General features: G+C 42.3%; 1 protein-coding gene across 1 annotated transcript in view; it reads left to right on the forward strand.

Annotated features, from left to right (window-relative positions):
• The window catches only part of LOC128895732 (alkaline phosphatase-like), a 199689-nt gene extending 193313 nt beyond the window's left edge, over positions 1 to 6376 (forward strand). The window contains exon 9 of the mRNA XM_054158589.1: positions 1346 to 6376. Coding sequence (XP_054014564.1) covers positions 1346 to 1738 — 393 coding nt within the window. The 3' untranslated portion in view covers positions 1739 to 6376. The remainder of the gene's footprint in view (positions 1 to 1345) is intronic.
• Positions 6377 to 14860: the final 8484 nt, after the last annotated feature.

Genomic DNA, 14860 nt, shown 5'->3' on the forward strand with positions numbered 1-14860 from the left:
AACGCTGCAGAGGATTTCAATCCCAGGAATTGCGACGCTGTCGGGGCGTTGAACTCGATGAAAGTTTTACGCGCATTTCCGTGGCGTATGCCCGATAAAAATGCCGTTGCGCCCGCTAACGCCGTAGCCTGTTTCCTACGGGCAAAGATTTCCAACCCTCGCTCTCAACCCTCCCGCGCTACGGGATGTACCCTTTCATCCGCGGGGGCTGCACGTGCTAAAGGGATCGGTCGAGTTTTCAACATGCGCCGCGGGAGTACCCTCGTAAACTTCTTCTTCTTTTTTTTTTTTTTCATTCTTCCGCCGCCTGGAAAACGAGACGGAATCGAGGCGGAGGATAAATCAAACATGCAAATGAGTCGTAGGAGCTGAGCTTTGGTTGCTCTAAATAAACCGTGGCTGGACCGTCGAGTCTAATTCGTTTCGAGATATGGCCTATTTTATTCGCGTTAGTTTCACAGAAACCCTCTTCGCTGCATCTATCCGATGATGACTATTCTAAGAGAAAGGGATCGAAACATTTTTGCTGTTTTGTTATCTTGAGTAATAAATTATTTTGGATTTCACGAACACGAGTAATCTGAAACACTCGTATTTTCAAACGAGGTTGAATAAACAGTCCGGCTTCTAGTTGGAAACAGGTTTTCGGTGATCCAAAAAAATTGCATAGACAGAGAGACGTACGCTGGGCGGTTATTCGTCCCAGCGAAACTGGCGCTGAATATCAGCTGGTCGTGCATCATAATTACAAGGTCGAAATTGCACGGCTGCGGCCACTGGCTTCGGTAACGAGCCTGCGGACTGGAATTTCGTTCACGGCGGGAAATCGCGGTCTGGCTTCAAATTTATGCCCTGATTTATTGGCACTCCGCTTCGTGATTATCGTTTCGGCGTGGCTTTCGAAGGGGTTAATTTCGATTCTAAGAAATGGCGGCTTGGATGATGAGAAATATGGTACCGTTCGACTAGAGGAATCCTATCCAGAAGGACGCCATTTCGAAACTGATTTATCGATACTACCATTAGAAAATAATATTTCGTAGAGCTTACAGCTAGGAGATTAATTGTCTAATAAATGAGCCATTCTACGATATTTATTTGAATTTATATTATAAAGGAAATTTTAAAAAACAATGTACGTTATTTCATCGCATTTCTCAACTTTCTATCTTATGGAGTTAATGGATATGTGCAATGAATGGCTCAAATGACATCAAACGCATTGACAGTGAATATGTTATTTTTTTGAAGTTGGTATATGTTCACGTATTTATGTTAGAATTAAATTTAAAAGTCATTCATTGGACAGCTTGTTCGATGATCGAAAATCCATTTTGGATTGCAGACGGCGGGGGTGCCACGTGCCTGGGCAACCCACGGGGGAGAGGACGTACCGGTGTTCGCCATAGGTCCGCTGGCGAGTGTCTTGTTCTCCGGCAGCATCGACCAGAGCTATATACCCCACGCCATCTCGTACGCCTCCTGCCTGGGTCACCACGCGAGCCGTTGCTCCCGAGATTCCACGTCCAGCAACGACACAATGAGCGTCCCGATAAGCTGTCCCTCGGCGGAGCCAAACAGCGCTGCGATATCCAGCGACGTGATGAATGACCAGGCCAGAAATCCACCCACGAAATCCGGCGCGTCTCTCGAAGCGAGCGGCTGCCGCGCGCTGACCAGTGTTCTGCTGCCCCTTATCCTCGCCATCCTGCTGTGTCCGCTCGAGGGAAGGAGTTAATGCCCGCTCGAGTCTCTTCCGGTGAATAGCTCTCTGTAACGTTCGACGCGGACCCGAAGAAGCTCACCGATAATCTTCCCAGACGGAACAACAGGTGATTCTAATGATCGCGTGGGATGGATCCGAGGGGGACTAAGAAACCTCGATGATTCGGGTTAGGTAGATGCTGGTTTCGGTGCGCGAACTTTCACGTGATCCAACGATCTCCGCGCGGGTGGAAAACTGGAGGGTCTATTAATTCCCGATGGCAGAGGCACCGGAGTGAAAGATTGGTAATCACGGAGTGATAGTAACGCGGAAGTAATTGGGATCTAAAGAAGGAGGAGTGGAAGGAGGGTGGAGGATTAAAGACTATATTCACCGTGAATATCCCTACGCGGGGGTTAGGAATAATTTATCAACGATTCGAAACGTTGAGTCTCGAACCAGAAGACCGCCTACCTCGCGCAGAAGCTGTTTCGGAAAATCCAGGGTATCGTTGAGCGCGACTGACACCCGCCAGGGTCCCGCTGTCGCTTATCCTCCTCCGCTGCCATATCACTTCCGGAGAGAGGAGTTAATCCCAGGTCGCTGCTTCTTTCAGGGACGAAGCAACGTACGCACCTCGATGGGGTCGCGGTTAATCAGCTTCGGAGGTCAACGGATTATCCGAGAGACGCTCCAAATCACGAAACGATCAATTCTGCGGCAGCCTACTCGAGGCTGTCGAGCCTTTCGCGGGAACTCGGTATTACGCGAGTTCGGTGGTTCGTGGGAGTGCTCGGGTGTACGCGAAAGAATTATAGCCAGCACTGTTTATGTTTCACGACTCGAAAAAGTGGCAAATTCTGACACCTCCTCCGATCTCCATTTTTCGTATATAGTCGAGCACTACTTCATGCGAAGTCGACGAAGCGACATTCACTCGACACAGACCCTTTGCTCCTCGCTATCGAGTTCTACTCGCTTCGAAGAAGAGTTAATGGCAATTCTTGCCTAATTTCGCGAAGAATTTAGAACTGTACGACGAGGGTAGGGAGATTCGGGGCAGTCGGGGGACAATTTACGACGATAATGACTATCCCAAGGCTGCTCGATGAACTTTGGCGACTTCCAAAGCCCTCCAAGGATCTAAATGAGGTTTACAAGTGCTACGCGACGAGAATACTTCACGGCTGAACCCTCGGCGGAGTTCCGATGAACTCGGCGGTTCAATTAAAGGAGCGTTTAGCGCGACGAAACAGATATCTGACGACGTCGAAACAAAGTGTCGCGGAACTTGCTCGCGAAACGAAATCCAGTGGAAGTGATTGTTGTTTAGTGGAGGAGGGGGGAAGGGGGTGCCATTTCACGTTCTTCGCTTCAGTTTCCAAAGGGCTATTTAAATCACGTGTTCCGTGACGATTCAGTCAATTGAAACTCTGAAGACTATTAGATGTACGCGTATGAACGAATCGAACGTCGAGGGGAGTATTAATTAGAAAAGAATTTTATATTGGAAACACGATTATGCCTACGAATCTCTTGTAAAAAAAATCGTGGATCATAACCATGCCTCCAATATAAAAATAAAGATCTGGCGTTTCGTCCAGCCAATCCTGGGTAAACTCGTCGATAATACCGATCTCAGAGAATTTAAGAATCGTTGGTCGCGGTGTGTCGGTCCACTTTAACGCGATCGATCGGGTTGCCCTGGCTTTCGAGCAAATTTTCGAAGCAAAGTAAACGCTCAAGGAACCGCTTTGGATGAAAGCACGGTAAAAAAGCTCGTGAATGTTAGATACTTTCGAAAATCTAGCCCCTTAAAGACTCTTAGGCCACGGTTTTTCTTCGGCGAGGCAAAAACCGTCGATTAAAGTTAAGTTTAGGAAAAAATTTGCAAAATTTTTACGCGGATCGATCGCCACAGCCGACGCAGGACTCGCTTGCATGTAAGTAGCCGTATCGATCGTCATTTTCAACGAGAAAAGCTCGCCCTTTGTCCACGGAACGCATGTTTGAAGTTGTCGGAATAGAAACGTCACGCTCTAAATAGAATCGAATGCAAACAATAACGAAACGATCGTGATCGTTCCATTAACATTTAAATGGGATGTTCGAAACTTTCAAACGAACTTTAAACACTGAATTATAAGTGAAAATTCCACTTGATTCAAATTTATGGTAATTCGCCTTGGGAGATCGATTTCAATACCGATCTCTTTCCTTGGAACTGCCAAAAAAAAAAAAAAAAAAAAGATTACGGTGAACTATGTGGCCAGTATCCTCGATATACCCGATTCATTTTCAAATAGCAACATGGGAATCGCAGTATAAACTTGGAACGAACATGTCTCGGGCGTATTATATACGAAATTAGGAGAACGAGACTATTCGAAGTTACAATTGCGGATAGATGAGTCCCTTTGCTATCGCAGTTGTTGTTATCGACATTATCGAACGCTGTGCTCGTCGTTAATGTTGCATGGAAATTATAATTACTTCGAGAAGCAGTTTGATCATTATTAACACCGTTATTGCGAATGCGGAATTTGATCGAACATTATTATTACTTCTATTCGAACTGTTAATTGCCGAAACCGAACTCCCAAACTATACATCGAATTCAATGGTTGTGTTTTGACTTTTAAAAACAATAATTTGAAATAGTTGCAAAAAAAGATGTCTTCTATGCCAGGGAACGATATTTCAGTCTTTCGGTTTCGGTAATGTTCTTTGGAAATCGAATTAAAAAATTTTATTTATCACCGTCACCTCGTTAAACCAACGAACAGCGATGTTTCAACAATGGACAGTCGTTCGAGCTCGAACAAGCTTACCTGCGAAGTTTTAAAAATGATCCAGCAAAGATGAGAGGAAAGGTTGGACGGAAAAACGACCCCCTGGTAACTTAACAGTCGAGTTTGAAGAACGACCCACTTCAGTTTCCTCCTAAACTTAAAAGGAAGAAACGCTCGGACTCCTCTCTATCCGTTCATATTGATTTCTTTGGCACTACCTTAAGAGCCGTCTCTGCATGCCACGCTTCTTGCGATGAAAACCGATGTAGCCATCCCTTAATCCCTTGTTTGCCGATACTTTACTATTATTGACAGGTGACGTTTTATTGTCATCGACAGTTTGATAAATGTACTAACTCTAAATTTTAAGTTTTCGAGTTGCAAGTTTTTCTTTCTCGAAAATTCCAGACTAGATAAACACACTAACCATATTTCAATCTCTATCTCCAATTCGAATGAGCTCGGGATTCGACTGGTTCGGAATCCACTAGTGGATACTCATCTGTATCCGAGCTGTGGCGAGGGAATTAGAAGAGAGGACCTATCCGTGGAGCTTCCTTTGCCACTCGACCCCGTATCGTTCGTTATCCGGGAGGGAGACGGCTTTCTCGGGTTAGAGAAATGTCTTACGTTGCATCAACGTATTACATTCCTCTCGCTCGGTCAAGGGTCGTCGACGAGGATAAACCGTTCGAGCCAAGGAGGATTCCTACGGTGATTGTCTATTTACAATGACACGGGTACACTTTCCGACTAAAGCTTGTGAAAACTCCGAGGACGTGGCTGTGTATCCTTTACTAACGCGAAACGTGTGTACTCTTCGTTTGGATGCTTCTATTGATAGTCGGGGGACGTTTCTCGGGAGCCAATAGTTTACCCTCTGCTTGCTTTCCGATTTCCGGTTTTGTAAACACGAGTTACGTTGCGGAAGCAAGTAATTTAATTTGAAAATTATCGAGTTATACGTTTCTTTCCGTAGGGAAATTTTCCGTCGTAGAAAATCAAAATATTACGTCAATACGGAAAGATTCTCGGAACGCAAACGACTTATTTTCCTATTTCGACGGTTACTTTATTAATCGTTTCAGTAGAAACAGTGAAAACGATATTTCAACTTTCTTGTCGAACACTTTATCATTTTATGCACCGCGTTGGCGCAAGAAGTAGTAAAACATTACCGTCAGAAGTACTCCCGTTTCCCTGTGTTAGTTTCCAAGATATCATCCGAGAGGTGAAACTTTGGAAGACAGTTTCACTCCATAAACCCGCGCGTCTGCAGTCAAACGAACTTCGCGTTCTTAAATTTTGCGAGCTTCTCAAATACGCAGTTGTGTCAAAATTAACGTAAAGCACTTCATCTTTCAAAAAATCATCTAAATGTTTTCAATATGTAACCTTACGTTTTCAGCAACTTTCATCGCCGGTATTACCTTTCTTAATTTTTAATGCACGTACTTTACAGTATACTTGTTATCTAATCAAGTCAAATACGGAACCTAATATTCGAACGTTTAAAATATGAATAGCAAATTCGCGCTACACGATGTACTTCATTACGTTGAAGTTCCACGCCCTTTCTGCCTTTCGAAACCAATCATCCAGCACGTTTGAGTCGACGAGAAATATTCGAACGAGGAGATCGTTCGATAAATTCACGCAGATCCCGTACAATTTGTCGCTGGATCTCCGTGCACACAAGCGATAAAAGTGCTCGCATCCGTGGGAAACCGTTCGAACCGGTTATGGTCTTTGGAAAAAAACAACGAATATCCTTGCGTTTCACAGCGCGCGTGTAGCCGATGCAGGTGTCTCGCAAGGATCGCCTTGTTTCCTTGTTACGAGCCGTTTTATAGCGAGGCATGTTCTTACGCGGTGGTCACCGATCGGTGGACGTTTCTTATTTTAATAAAATCGAAGACCTTTCAATCAGCGAAATTAACATAAAAATGTATAACGTTCCATCGATTCATCGAAAAAGACCTAACGACAAGTATATATAATATCCATAAACACTTGTCTGGACAATTGCCATTGCCGAGAATCCGTATTTGTCGAGTGACTCTTATCCCAAGCCAGTGACAAGGAACGAAAATATTTATCTTCGCGGGCCAAATGAAACCGATACGTCGAGAAATAAATTCGGCTCCTTCGAAAGGGGTTGCGAGTTGAGAACTGGCGCTCTGAACCCTCTTTCTTCGTGACGCGTCGCCATATATTGTCCCCGATAACAATGGCAGGTGGATTTCGACGATTGGGACCGATTCCTGGTAAATAGGGATCGTGCCGAAATCGGCTTTCCTGGCCTAATGCGGTGTTTAATCCGCGCTGATAAATTTATAGAAATAAGAAAAGCTGGAACGGTGACTGCTGTTCGGAGATTTTCAAGATAGCGAGAGGGGATATCCAGCGTGCGGGGTCTCGCGATTGAATTGGAGCGTGCAAGATAGAACTAAGCCCTTGTTGGCACCTATGACCCTCAAGCTTTACGCCATGCCCGCATTCTCTTCGATGGAGAACCGTGTTAACTCGAAAATTGGTTTCACAGCGGAAACTTCGACTGGAATTGAACACAGAGAAACGCCTTCGATTTGCGTTCGTGCGCGTGGTCGATGCAAGACGCGATAAAACTGTTAATCCTTCCACCAACAAGGGACGATTTGTGCTGAAAATTTATTTTAATAAGCACTCAGACAGGATTAAAAAACGAAATGTATCGGAGAGGACTATGAACAAAATTAACTAAGTTAAATCATAGTTTTGACATTATTAAATGAATTTTTCGGAATGGATGTAAAATGGTATTCGAAGAGCCATTAATGAGGGAGCGATTGCGATATTGTTCCTTCAACGGGGTGGTTCGAAAGTCGATGAAGTAAAGTTGCAGAGACGTGTGACACCAGAAGGTTAATTAACTTCCGGTGTCCCGAGGGCAGTCGATGTCGGATCGATCTTTCTGTCTTCGATTCATTCGGATTTTCGCCCGGAGGGGAAAGAAGTTAAACGCACCCCTTCGTTCCCACGGATGCCCTATTGATTAGATGGCAGCTTTAATTTCCGGCGATAAACAGTGTACAAAGGCTCTGAGCGTTGTACGCGAGTACATCGCGCGTATAATACGAGCGATGAGGATAGAAATAAATTATCCATACGTTATTTTCAATATTCAATGATCACAAATTTTTATCTTTGGTAGGAATTCTGAATGAAGGAAGGTTACTTCGTTATTTTTCTATCACTAATGAAATTCGACGATTGAGTTTAACGAATTTGATACGAATAATACACCTTTCGAAACGTGCAAAATTTAACGTTTGAAATATTATTGGAGTGGAAAAATATTTATTTAGTCAGCGGTAAAGAATGGAGGATCGCGTGGGTGTTAATTGAAAACGGGTCGTTGATAAAATGTACGTATGCGAGAACTTTGTTATCGTACTTTTGAAACGTTACCCGTTTATTTTGAGCAATTGTTAACAAATGAATTTAAATTAAATTGCTTTCGATTGTTCCGATAATAAACATTACAACTTATTATTTATTTATCGTTTCCTCCGTTGAAATTGCGCAACGTTTAATAAAGGTTTGACGTACGAAAAGAAATGGTGAATGCAACTAGCAATAATTAAACATCGATACTTACTATCGATGCAATAAGAACGGCAAAATAATTCCACGATAGGTTATAGATGGAATAAAACATTTAATTCGTTGGTGGAATGGTTTCTCGTTGCGTTCGATAGAATTTCTTTGTCTAGAAATTCTGGATTACACGTCGAAACCGTGACGTTATCGAATCAAAACAGAAGAAGAGAATGGGGCAGCTAAAGTCGATTCAGCTCTGTCGATAACTAATTGAAATGTTCGATTTTCATTGTAACAAAAATTAATTTTCTGCTTTCCATGAGTAAACTTTTGTTACAGACATAGCTAAATTACTTTAGCAACCGAGAATGGTACAATTTTATTTCGATACGCGCCTCTCGTATCTGGAGAAATATTCTAATTGCACGTGTAATGAACTTAACGATTTGCTGCTCAACGAAATAGAATCCTTTAGTGACAGAAGATCTCGGGTCAATATCGAACACCGACACCATTAATTTTAAAATATATCGATGACTTTGAAGAAATAAATTGAACTAAAATATAAGTGATTCATACGTGTATAATAGCATGAAGAAATGAAGCATAGCCAGGCTCTTTAGTTCCCTATTAAAATTCAATCAAACTTTGTAAGACTTCGTTACATAAATGAAAGTAATTTAAACATTTTTCTTGAACAGTTTGGCATAGAAGAGAAAGAAGAAAACAACGTTGGAAAGTTAATGTAGTTCATGATCAAGAATAAAAATATTCAATTTGTATACAAAATGCATTTGCACAACTCTGAGATTCCGTTTCTTAATTCATTTTCATTGGTCGCTAAATGCGCTGAAATGTCTTCTTCGGAAGATTGTACAAACGACGAACAAATTTTTATTGTAACAGACCATCTAGAGAAATGGGGCAAAGTGCATCGAAACGTAATATCTAGGATAATCTATACTTGTACAGAAAATGCACACAATCGGATATGCTTAGAAGACACGTTCACGTTTGAAGTTTGGATGGATGAGTCAATGGAGAAAATGAACAGAAGAAGACGCAGGTTGCATGAAATTAATTCTAGAACGTCTGCTTATCAACGTCCCACTTTCTCTTGATTAATGTCTTCCTTTCCCACTGCAACTCATTCGAATACCAATTTATTATATTCTTTTGCACGAAGCTTTTTCAAATCAAGAAAGGACGAGGAATTACTTCTTGCAAGAAACTGAATACAAATGCAAGCTGAAATTCATTTGTTTCGCAGTCCCTGTCGCTGTCCAACACTCAGCCTAGGTATACACCGCGACAGCTTTCTAAGGAAATATTTCACACTTATCGATCGACCTAAATCAGAATGATGATTAGAGGGGACAATAACGTACCCAATCGATGATGAAGTAGACACGCGAGAAAGTAAAAAGCATTGTCGCGAACACGCGAGGAATCTGAAGTTTTGCACCGACTCCGAGCGAAGGCCGATTCTTATCAATTAGGGTACTCCGAAGAGTTTAAGTGGGAAATATCTTTCTCGTTTCACCTAGGTATAGGTTCTGAGCAGACGAGAAACGGGACTGTAGGACTATCCTTTTCCTTTTCGACGCCTTTCGTTGCTAGAGACCGTCATAGAGAACATGCGTAATTTGCACGCGTAGATTATCGAGTAAATTAAGAAACACCGAAATCATGGAGTCACGACGAAAGCGTGTAGTGTATGTGTGTGTATAAAAGAGAGTGTAGATACGAGAATTGATAATCGTCATCGTACAAGCCTACATATACTGGAAAGCCGAAGAGAATGGACCTAAATGGAATTCAGAGTCGGTAAACGGAATTTTTAAAAAGTTTGTTTCGCTATCGATCAAGATTTCATTGCCACGCGAAGAAGTGACTCGCGGTATTATTACCATCAAAATCATTTAGGGTCATTCCTCGTAGCTCTTTGCAGTAGTATTCGTTCACAGCGAAACCGAACTTAAAGTTAACTCGTTAACTGCGTAATCGCATCGTGTGGCGCAGTCGTGGGCAAAATTTTGTTCGAACGTCGTTTATTCGCAACGTTTTGATCAAAGGGTGATAGATAAAGAGTTCAACTTTGGTGTGTGTTCAAATGAAAATTTTGCTCGCCTCTGCTTTAGTGAAACTCCATACGGTGACTTATTTTTTACGGAGCGCACCGAATGAAGGCAATTTGGTGTCTGTAATTATGTTTGTAATTGTATAAACATAATCATAAATATGTAAGTGTGAGAAGTTTTCAGCACCAAAGGCACACAGCTATGGGGTTAAGATTTTAGCGTCACGAGTGGATTGTAATCCGCGAGACCAAACTCCGAAATAGATAACGAGAGCTCACCGATATATACATAAATGAATAAATATATACATATATTTCTGTAAATAACGTGAATACGAATTATTACAAAATGGAATTTACTATAGATATCTGTATATTATTGTTTCATAAAAAAGGGATTTCAGAAATGTGTATCGTTGCCAAATTTATTCCTTCACCTCCTAACAAAATTTTCGCAGAAGCACCGTTCAACCAAGACGAGCCTTGCGTGATCCAACGAACGAAACGTACGTACAAGTAGTTTCATTAATTTTCAGTTGCACTAGAAATTAATAACATTCGTTCTCAATTTTGATTGTAAACAAAATTACGAGTATTGCCTTGATATTAGTAGAAATGAAAGTGCATCATTTAAGACACCTAGCCTAGCAGGTGTACATGCAACTTGGTCTACCTACACAGTCCCGGGAACTTTGCAGATCGTTATCTACACACGACGCCCGGCACAGCCTAAAGTACATTAGTGGAAAACCACGGGAGATGTACGAGTGCGCACCGAATATTGGGGGCCGAATGAATTATGCACCGTTCGGGAACGAGGGCTGCGAGTAACGTCGGCTCATAATGGAACCGCGCCCGATATAATTTACTGGTATTTAGGTTCTCCTATAATACGTTTGCTCGTTAAGTTAATCACGTCCTTCGCTGTTGCACTTTGTAATGCGTGCATATCGCTACAGGCTGCAGTGAGCAGAACGCAAAAATTTCAAATTGTTGCCATTCGACTTGTGTAAAATCACTTTAAGTAAGAGAGTGGTGAAATGTATCCCTCGTAATCTCAAATAAGAATACATTAAAGAAAAGTGCATCAATTCTCCATAACTGCACGTAACTCTAAAATCACGTACCAATCGTACGCATCATTATCGATTATCGACTCCAAAACAATACCAATGGCTCACAGTCAATCAATTTGCAATAAGGATTATGCAATTTCTCGCGATGGTATGTATCCCGAGTAGCAATCAGCAACTAGCCAGCAAGCACAGCGCGAAGCACGGTTACTTCAAACTAGGCTCCTAACGCGACTGTCTACGTGAAATGCAGTAGAGTCCGATCCAGGATCACGTATCAAGCTTCATTTTGATAGTTAGCGAAACACGTTCTGCCACTTCCGAAGACAGCTGGAAATCGCGATACGTGGGAGTCGTAACCGCGCTGCGGGCCGAACTGAACCGTATCGAATGCCATACCTACACCGCGGAAAGTGCCACCCCTAATCGTGTCCGTGTGCAACAAACGAAGAGGGCGTCGAATAATAGCAATAATACTTGGCTGAATTCGATGCAGATCGGCGACGGTGCAAGGATGCTCACGGGCACGCCACCTCGGCCTGGAGCTGCAAATGGTTTCGCAAACTCTGTAATCTACTCATTTCGAAGTTTCCCACGAACGACGGGGGTGGCTGGGAGTGATAAACTCGCGACAGCCGCAACCAAATATTCGTGGAATGACAGATCGCAGAGAGGATTGGGTTGCTATAGTAAGAGGGAGATTAGACATTTTTTCTTTTTTTTTTTGGTGTTAGGGAAAGGTTAAAATCATTTATCGTGGGACCCAACACGGTGACCCTTTCTTAGTTCCAGATGGATACAAGGGCATTCTCAAAGATTACTTGTCGAATACTTATGGGACTCGCTGTAATTAAATTTTCCTTAGCACGTTGATTTTAGAAAACAGTGATTCCGAATAAATTTTATTTTAATTTTCCCAATTTTATTTTAAAACATACACGTTTAGCGTTTTATGTGAAATGTTTGAAACAAAGGCTCCCATTTCGTACGAGTTTCGCCTGTATTAAAATCGAATTGGACCCTGAGCCGTCCCGAATGGCATCGCCGTGGGGAACTCAATTAAAGTTTTAAAATCAAAACGATAGTTTCCACATCTGGCGAGCGATTGCGCGCTGGAATATCGGCAAAGAAGGGACGCGACAACCCGTGGAGTTCTCGTCGAGGCTGATAAAGATTATATCTGGAAAATGCGGTTAGATTAACGTGCTCGCGACTTCATCAAAGAACCGGAAACGGCTTCAAGAACTCTGTAGATTATTCACCGGCAAAGTTCGACCAGTTAAATGGTCTGGCACAACTCCGACTCGAAGGAACAATTATACTTACACGTTTCCGATGGAAATTACGGATTCGAACTGATTTACGATATCGATAAGAAGGGGAAAGGAACGTATTGAATTCCGCTCCCTTTCGACGAATAAATTACGAGGTAGTTTGAGGAATCTGCTTTGCAAACTCATGAAAGCGTAATAATTGTTGGTATAATCGCGAGTCAGAGCGAAACGAAAAATGGGAACTTTGAATCGATGATTAATAATAACAATTAACGTGACTTGGGTGGAAGCGAAAGACTTTTACATCTTCGTGCCCAGAGGAGCTATTATTAGAGTTGAGGAATGAATTGAAAAGACGCAATTGAAGACCATTGAAGTGGACGTTAGGGAACTGTCTTCTGAAACATAAAATCAAGATTAACATTATTGATAACAGCTATCTGAAAGTTCTATAACAGTAGAAAATCATACCTACTTTTAAGCAATAAAATGCAATAGTACCTCGGAGGGTTACCGGACCAAAAAAGAATGGAGAATGGCGAGACGTATCCACTGATAAGACTAACAGAAAGACAGAGAGTGCACTAACAGAAGCAATTTTGAAAGTTTTATCAACGCAAGAACAAACTCCTAGAATAAGTATAGCATATAGCGAATATTTACACGAATATTCCCTGGTGCATCGTGCAACCGCGAATCCATAGAGAGAAATCGGCAAAGTTCTCGCACAGAATATATGCATTTCGCGAATATCGTGTTCCACCACGAGAAATTTTATGCTGTTCATTGAATCGCAGTTAACCGCGAGTCCAACGTTTCGAGTTTGGATCACTTGATACTGTCAAAGTTTTAATTCCAATAAATAGTGGGAAACGTTGCTGTTACCTAAAGCAGATTATAGGTGTACAGTGACAAAAGTATTGGCACAGTTCGGTGCATAAACGTTTGCAACTATTGAAAATGTTCGTATATGTTCTAGTCCACGCGTAGATGAAATAGATAACGTGGAACTAGGAGTAACGCTCAGGGGCTGTAGTTATATTTAATTGTAGCTACAGTACGGGCTTAGCGATCCCGAGTTACCCTAGCTATAGGAGGCCCAGCAAGTCCCAATAGATATACACGTGAATGTAAGAGACTGTACACAGAGAATATACTGATAATAAATGAGAATCTCGATCGTAGAGACACTAATCGATCCCAGTTGCAACTTCGCGATACCAGTCGTGCGCAATCATCCACGGTTCTAACCTGCGTGGAAACATGCCAAAACTGAACAAACTCCTGGCAACGTCAATCATCGCGGATATCAGGGAGTGTGCGTGGGTCGCGAACGAGATATATTCTTGGTTGGGCGATATCGAGCACCTGTCATGGAAATTCCCCACGAAGACCGCGAAGGACATAAATGCTATGGAAGTTGTGAAGGAGCACAATGGAACCGCGGGGGAATTCTATATTCTTCTCCTGGAGCTGGCTTACGACAGGTTGTTTAGCCCTTTCGTCGTCCCGCCACATGTTTGCATAAATTTGCCAGAAGTGCGAGGAGAAAGCATTTTTCTCGTAGATCGTCCAATACGCGAACCATCGGAGAAGGCTCTATTGAGATGTCACCAACTCGATGAAGGTTGCAGACGCGATTCAATTAGACGTGCGTTGGGTGAGCACGTACCATCCCCAAAGGAGACGTCCAGACCTTTTTGGGGAAAACCTATCCAGGAACCTTCGATGCACTTCGTTGCTTCCGCGGGGCTGTTTCCAATTGGTCGGCTCGTTACTTTCGTTTCGACGGTGAAGGTTAAGGGATAGTAGGTTTCATGGAGGATTATTTAGGGTTTAGGATCTTCTTAAGGGGGATTCCAGTGTAACAAGTTCAAAAAATGTTTCATCCAGTTCGCGAAGAACGGCTCAATGTCCAATACGATATTTTATACGTGTATTTAATTCGATAGAATTGGCGACGTTATTTTAACTGTAACGTTTACTGAAGTTCGCGATATTAATATCACAATCGTTCGTGAGAAACACGATAACCTCGAAGGTTTCAAACTTCGCATGAAGATTCAGAGTAAGTTTCCACAAGAATTGTTAACTCCAACAGGAAAGTCAAGTTTATATCAGGAAAACTCGACGAGATTTATGGTGCACTTTCGGAGTTAGATGAAATTAACACGATCCCTGTTTAATTTGCATACTTTCCACTTCGCATATAAATTATATATCAATAATTGCACAAATCAGTGATACGAAGAAAATTGAATTCAAATAAAATCGAAATAAAATTCCAAACACGTTAAAATAATATTCTAAGTAGCTTCCATTGCAGGATGCACTTCGTTCTACGCCTAATGGTG

Source organism: Hylaeus anthracinus, unplaced genomic scaffold, assembly GCF_026225885.1.
Source record: "Hylaeus anthracinus isolate JK02 unplaced genomic scaffold, UHH_iyHylAnth1.0_haploid 5, whole genome shotgun sequence".
Taxonomy (NCBI): Eukaryota; Metazoa; Arthropoda; class Insecta; order Hymenoptera; family Colletidae; genus Hylaeus; species Hylaeus anthracinus.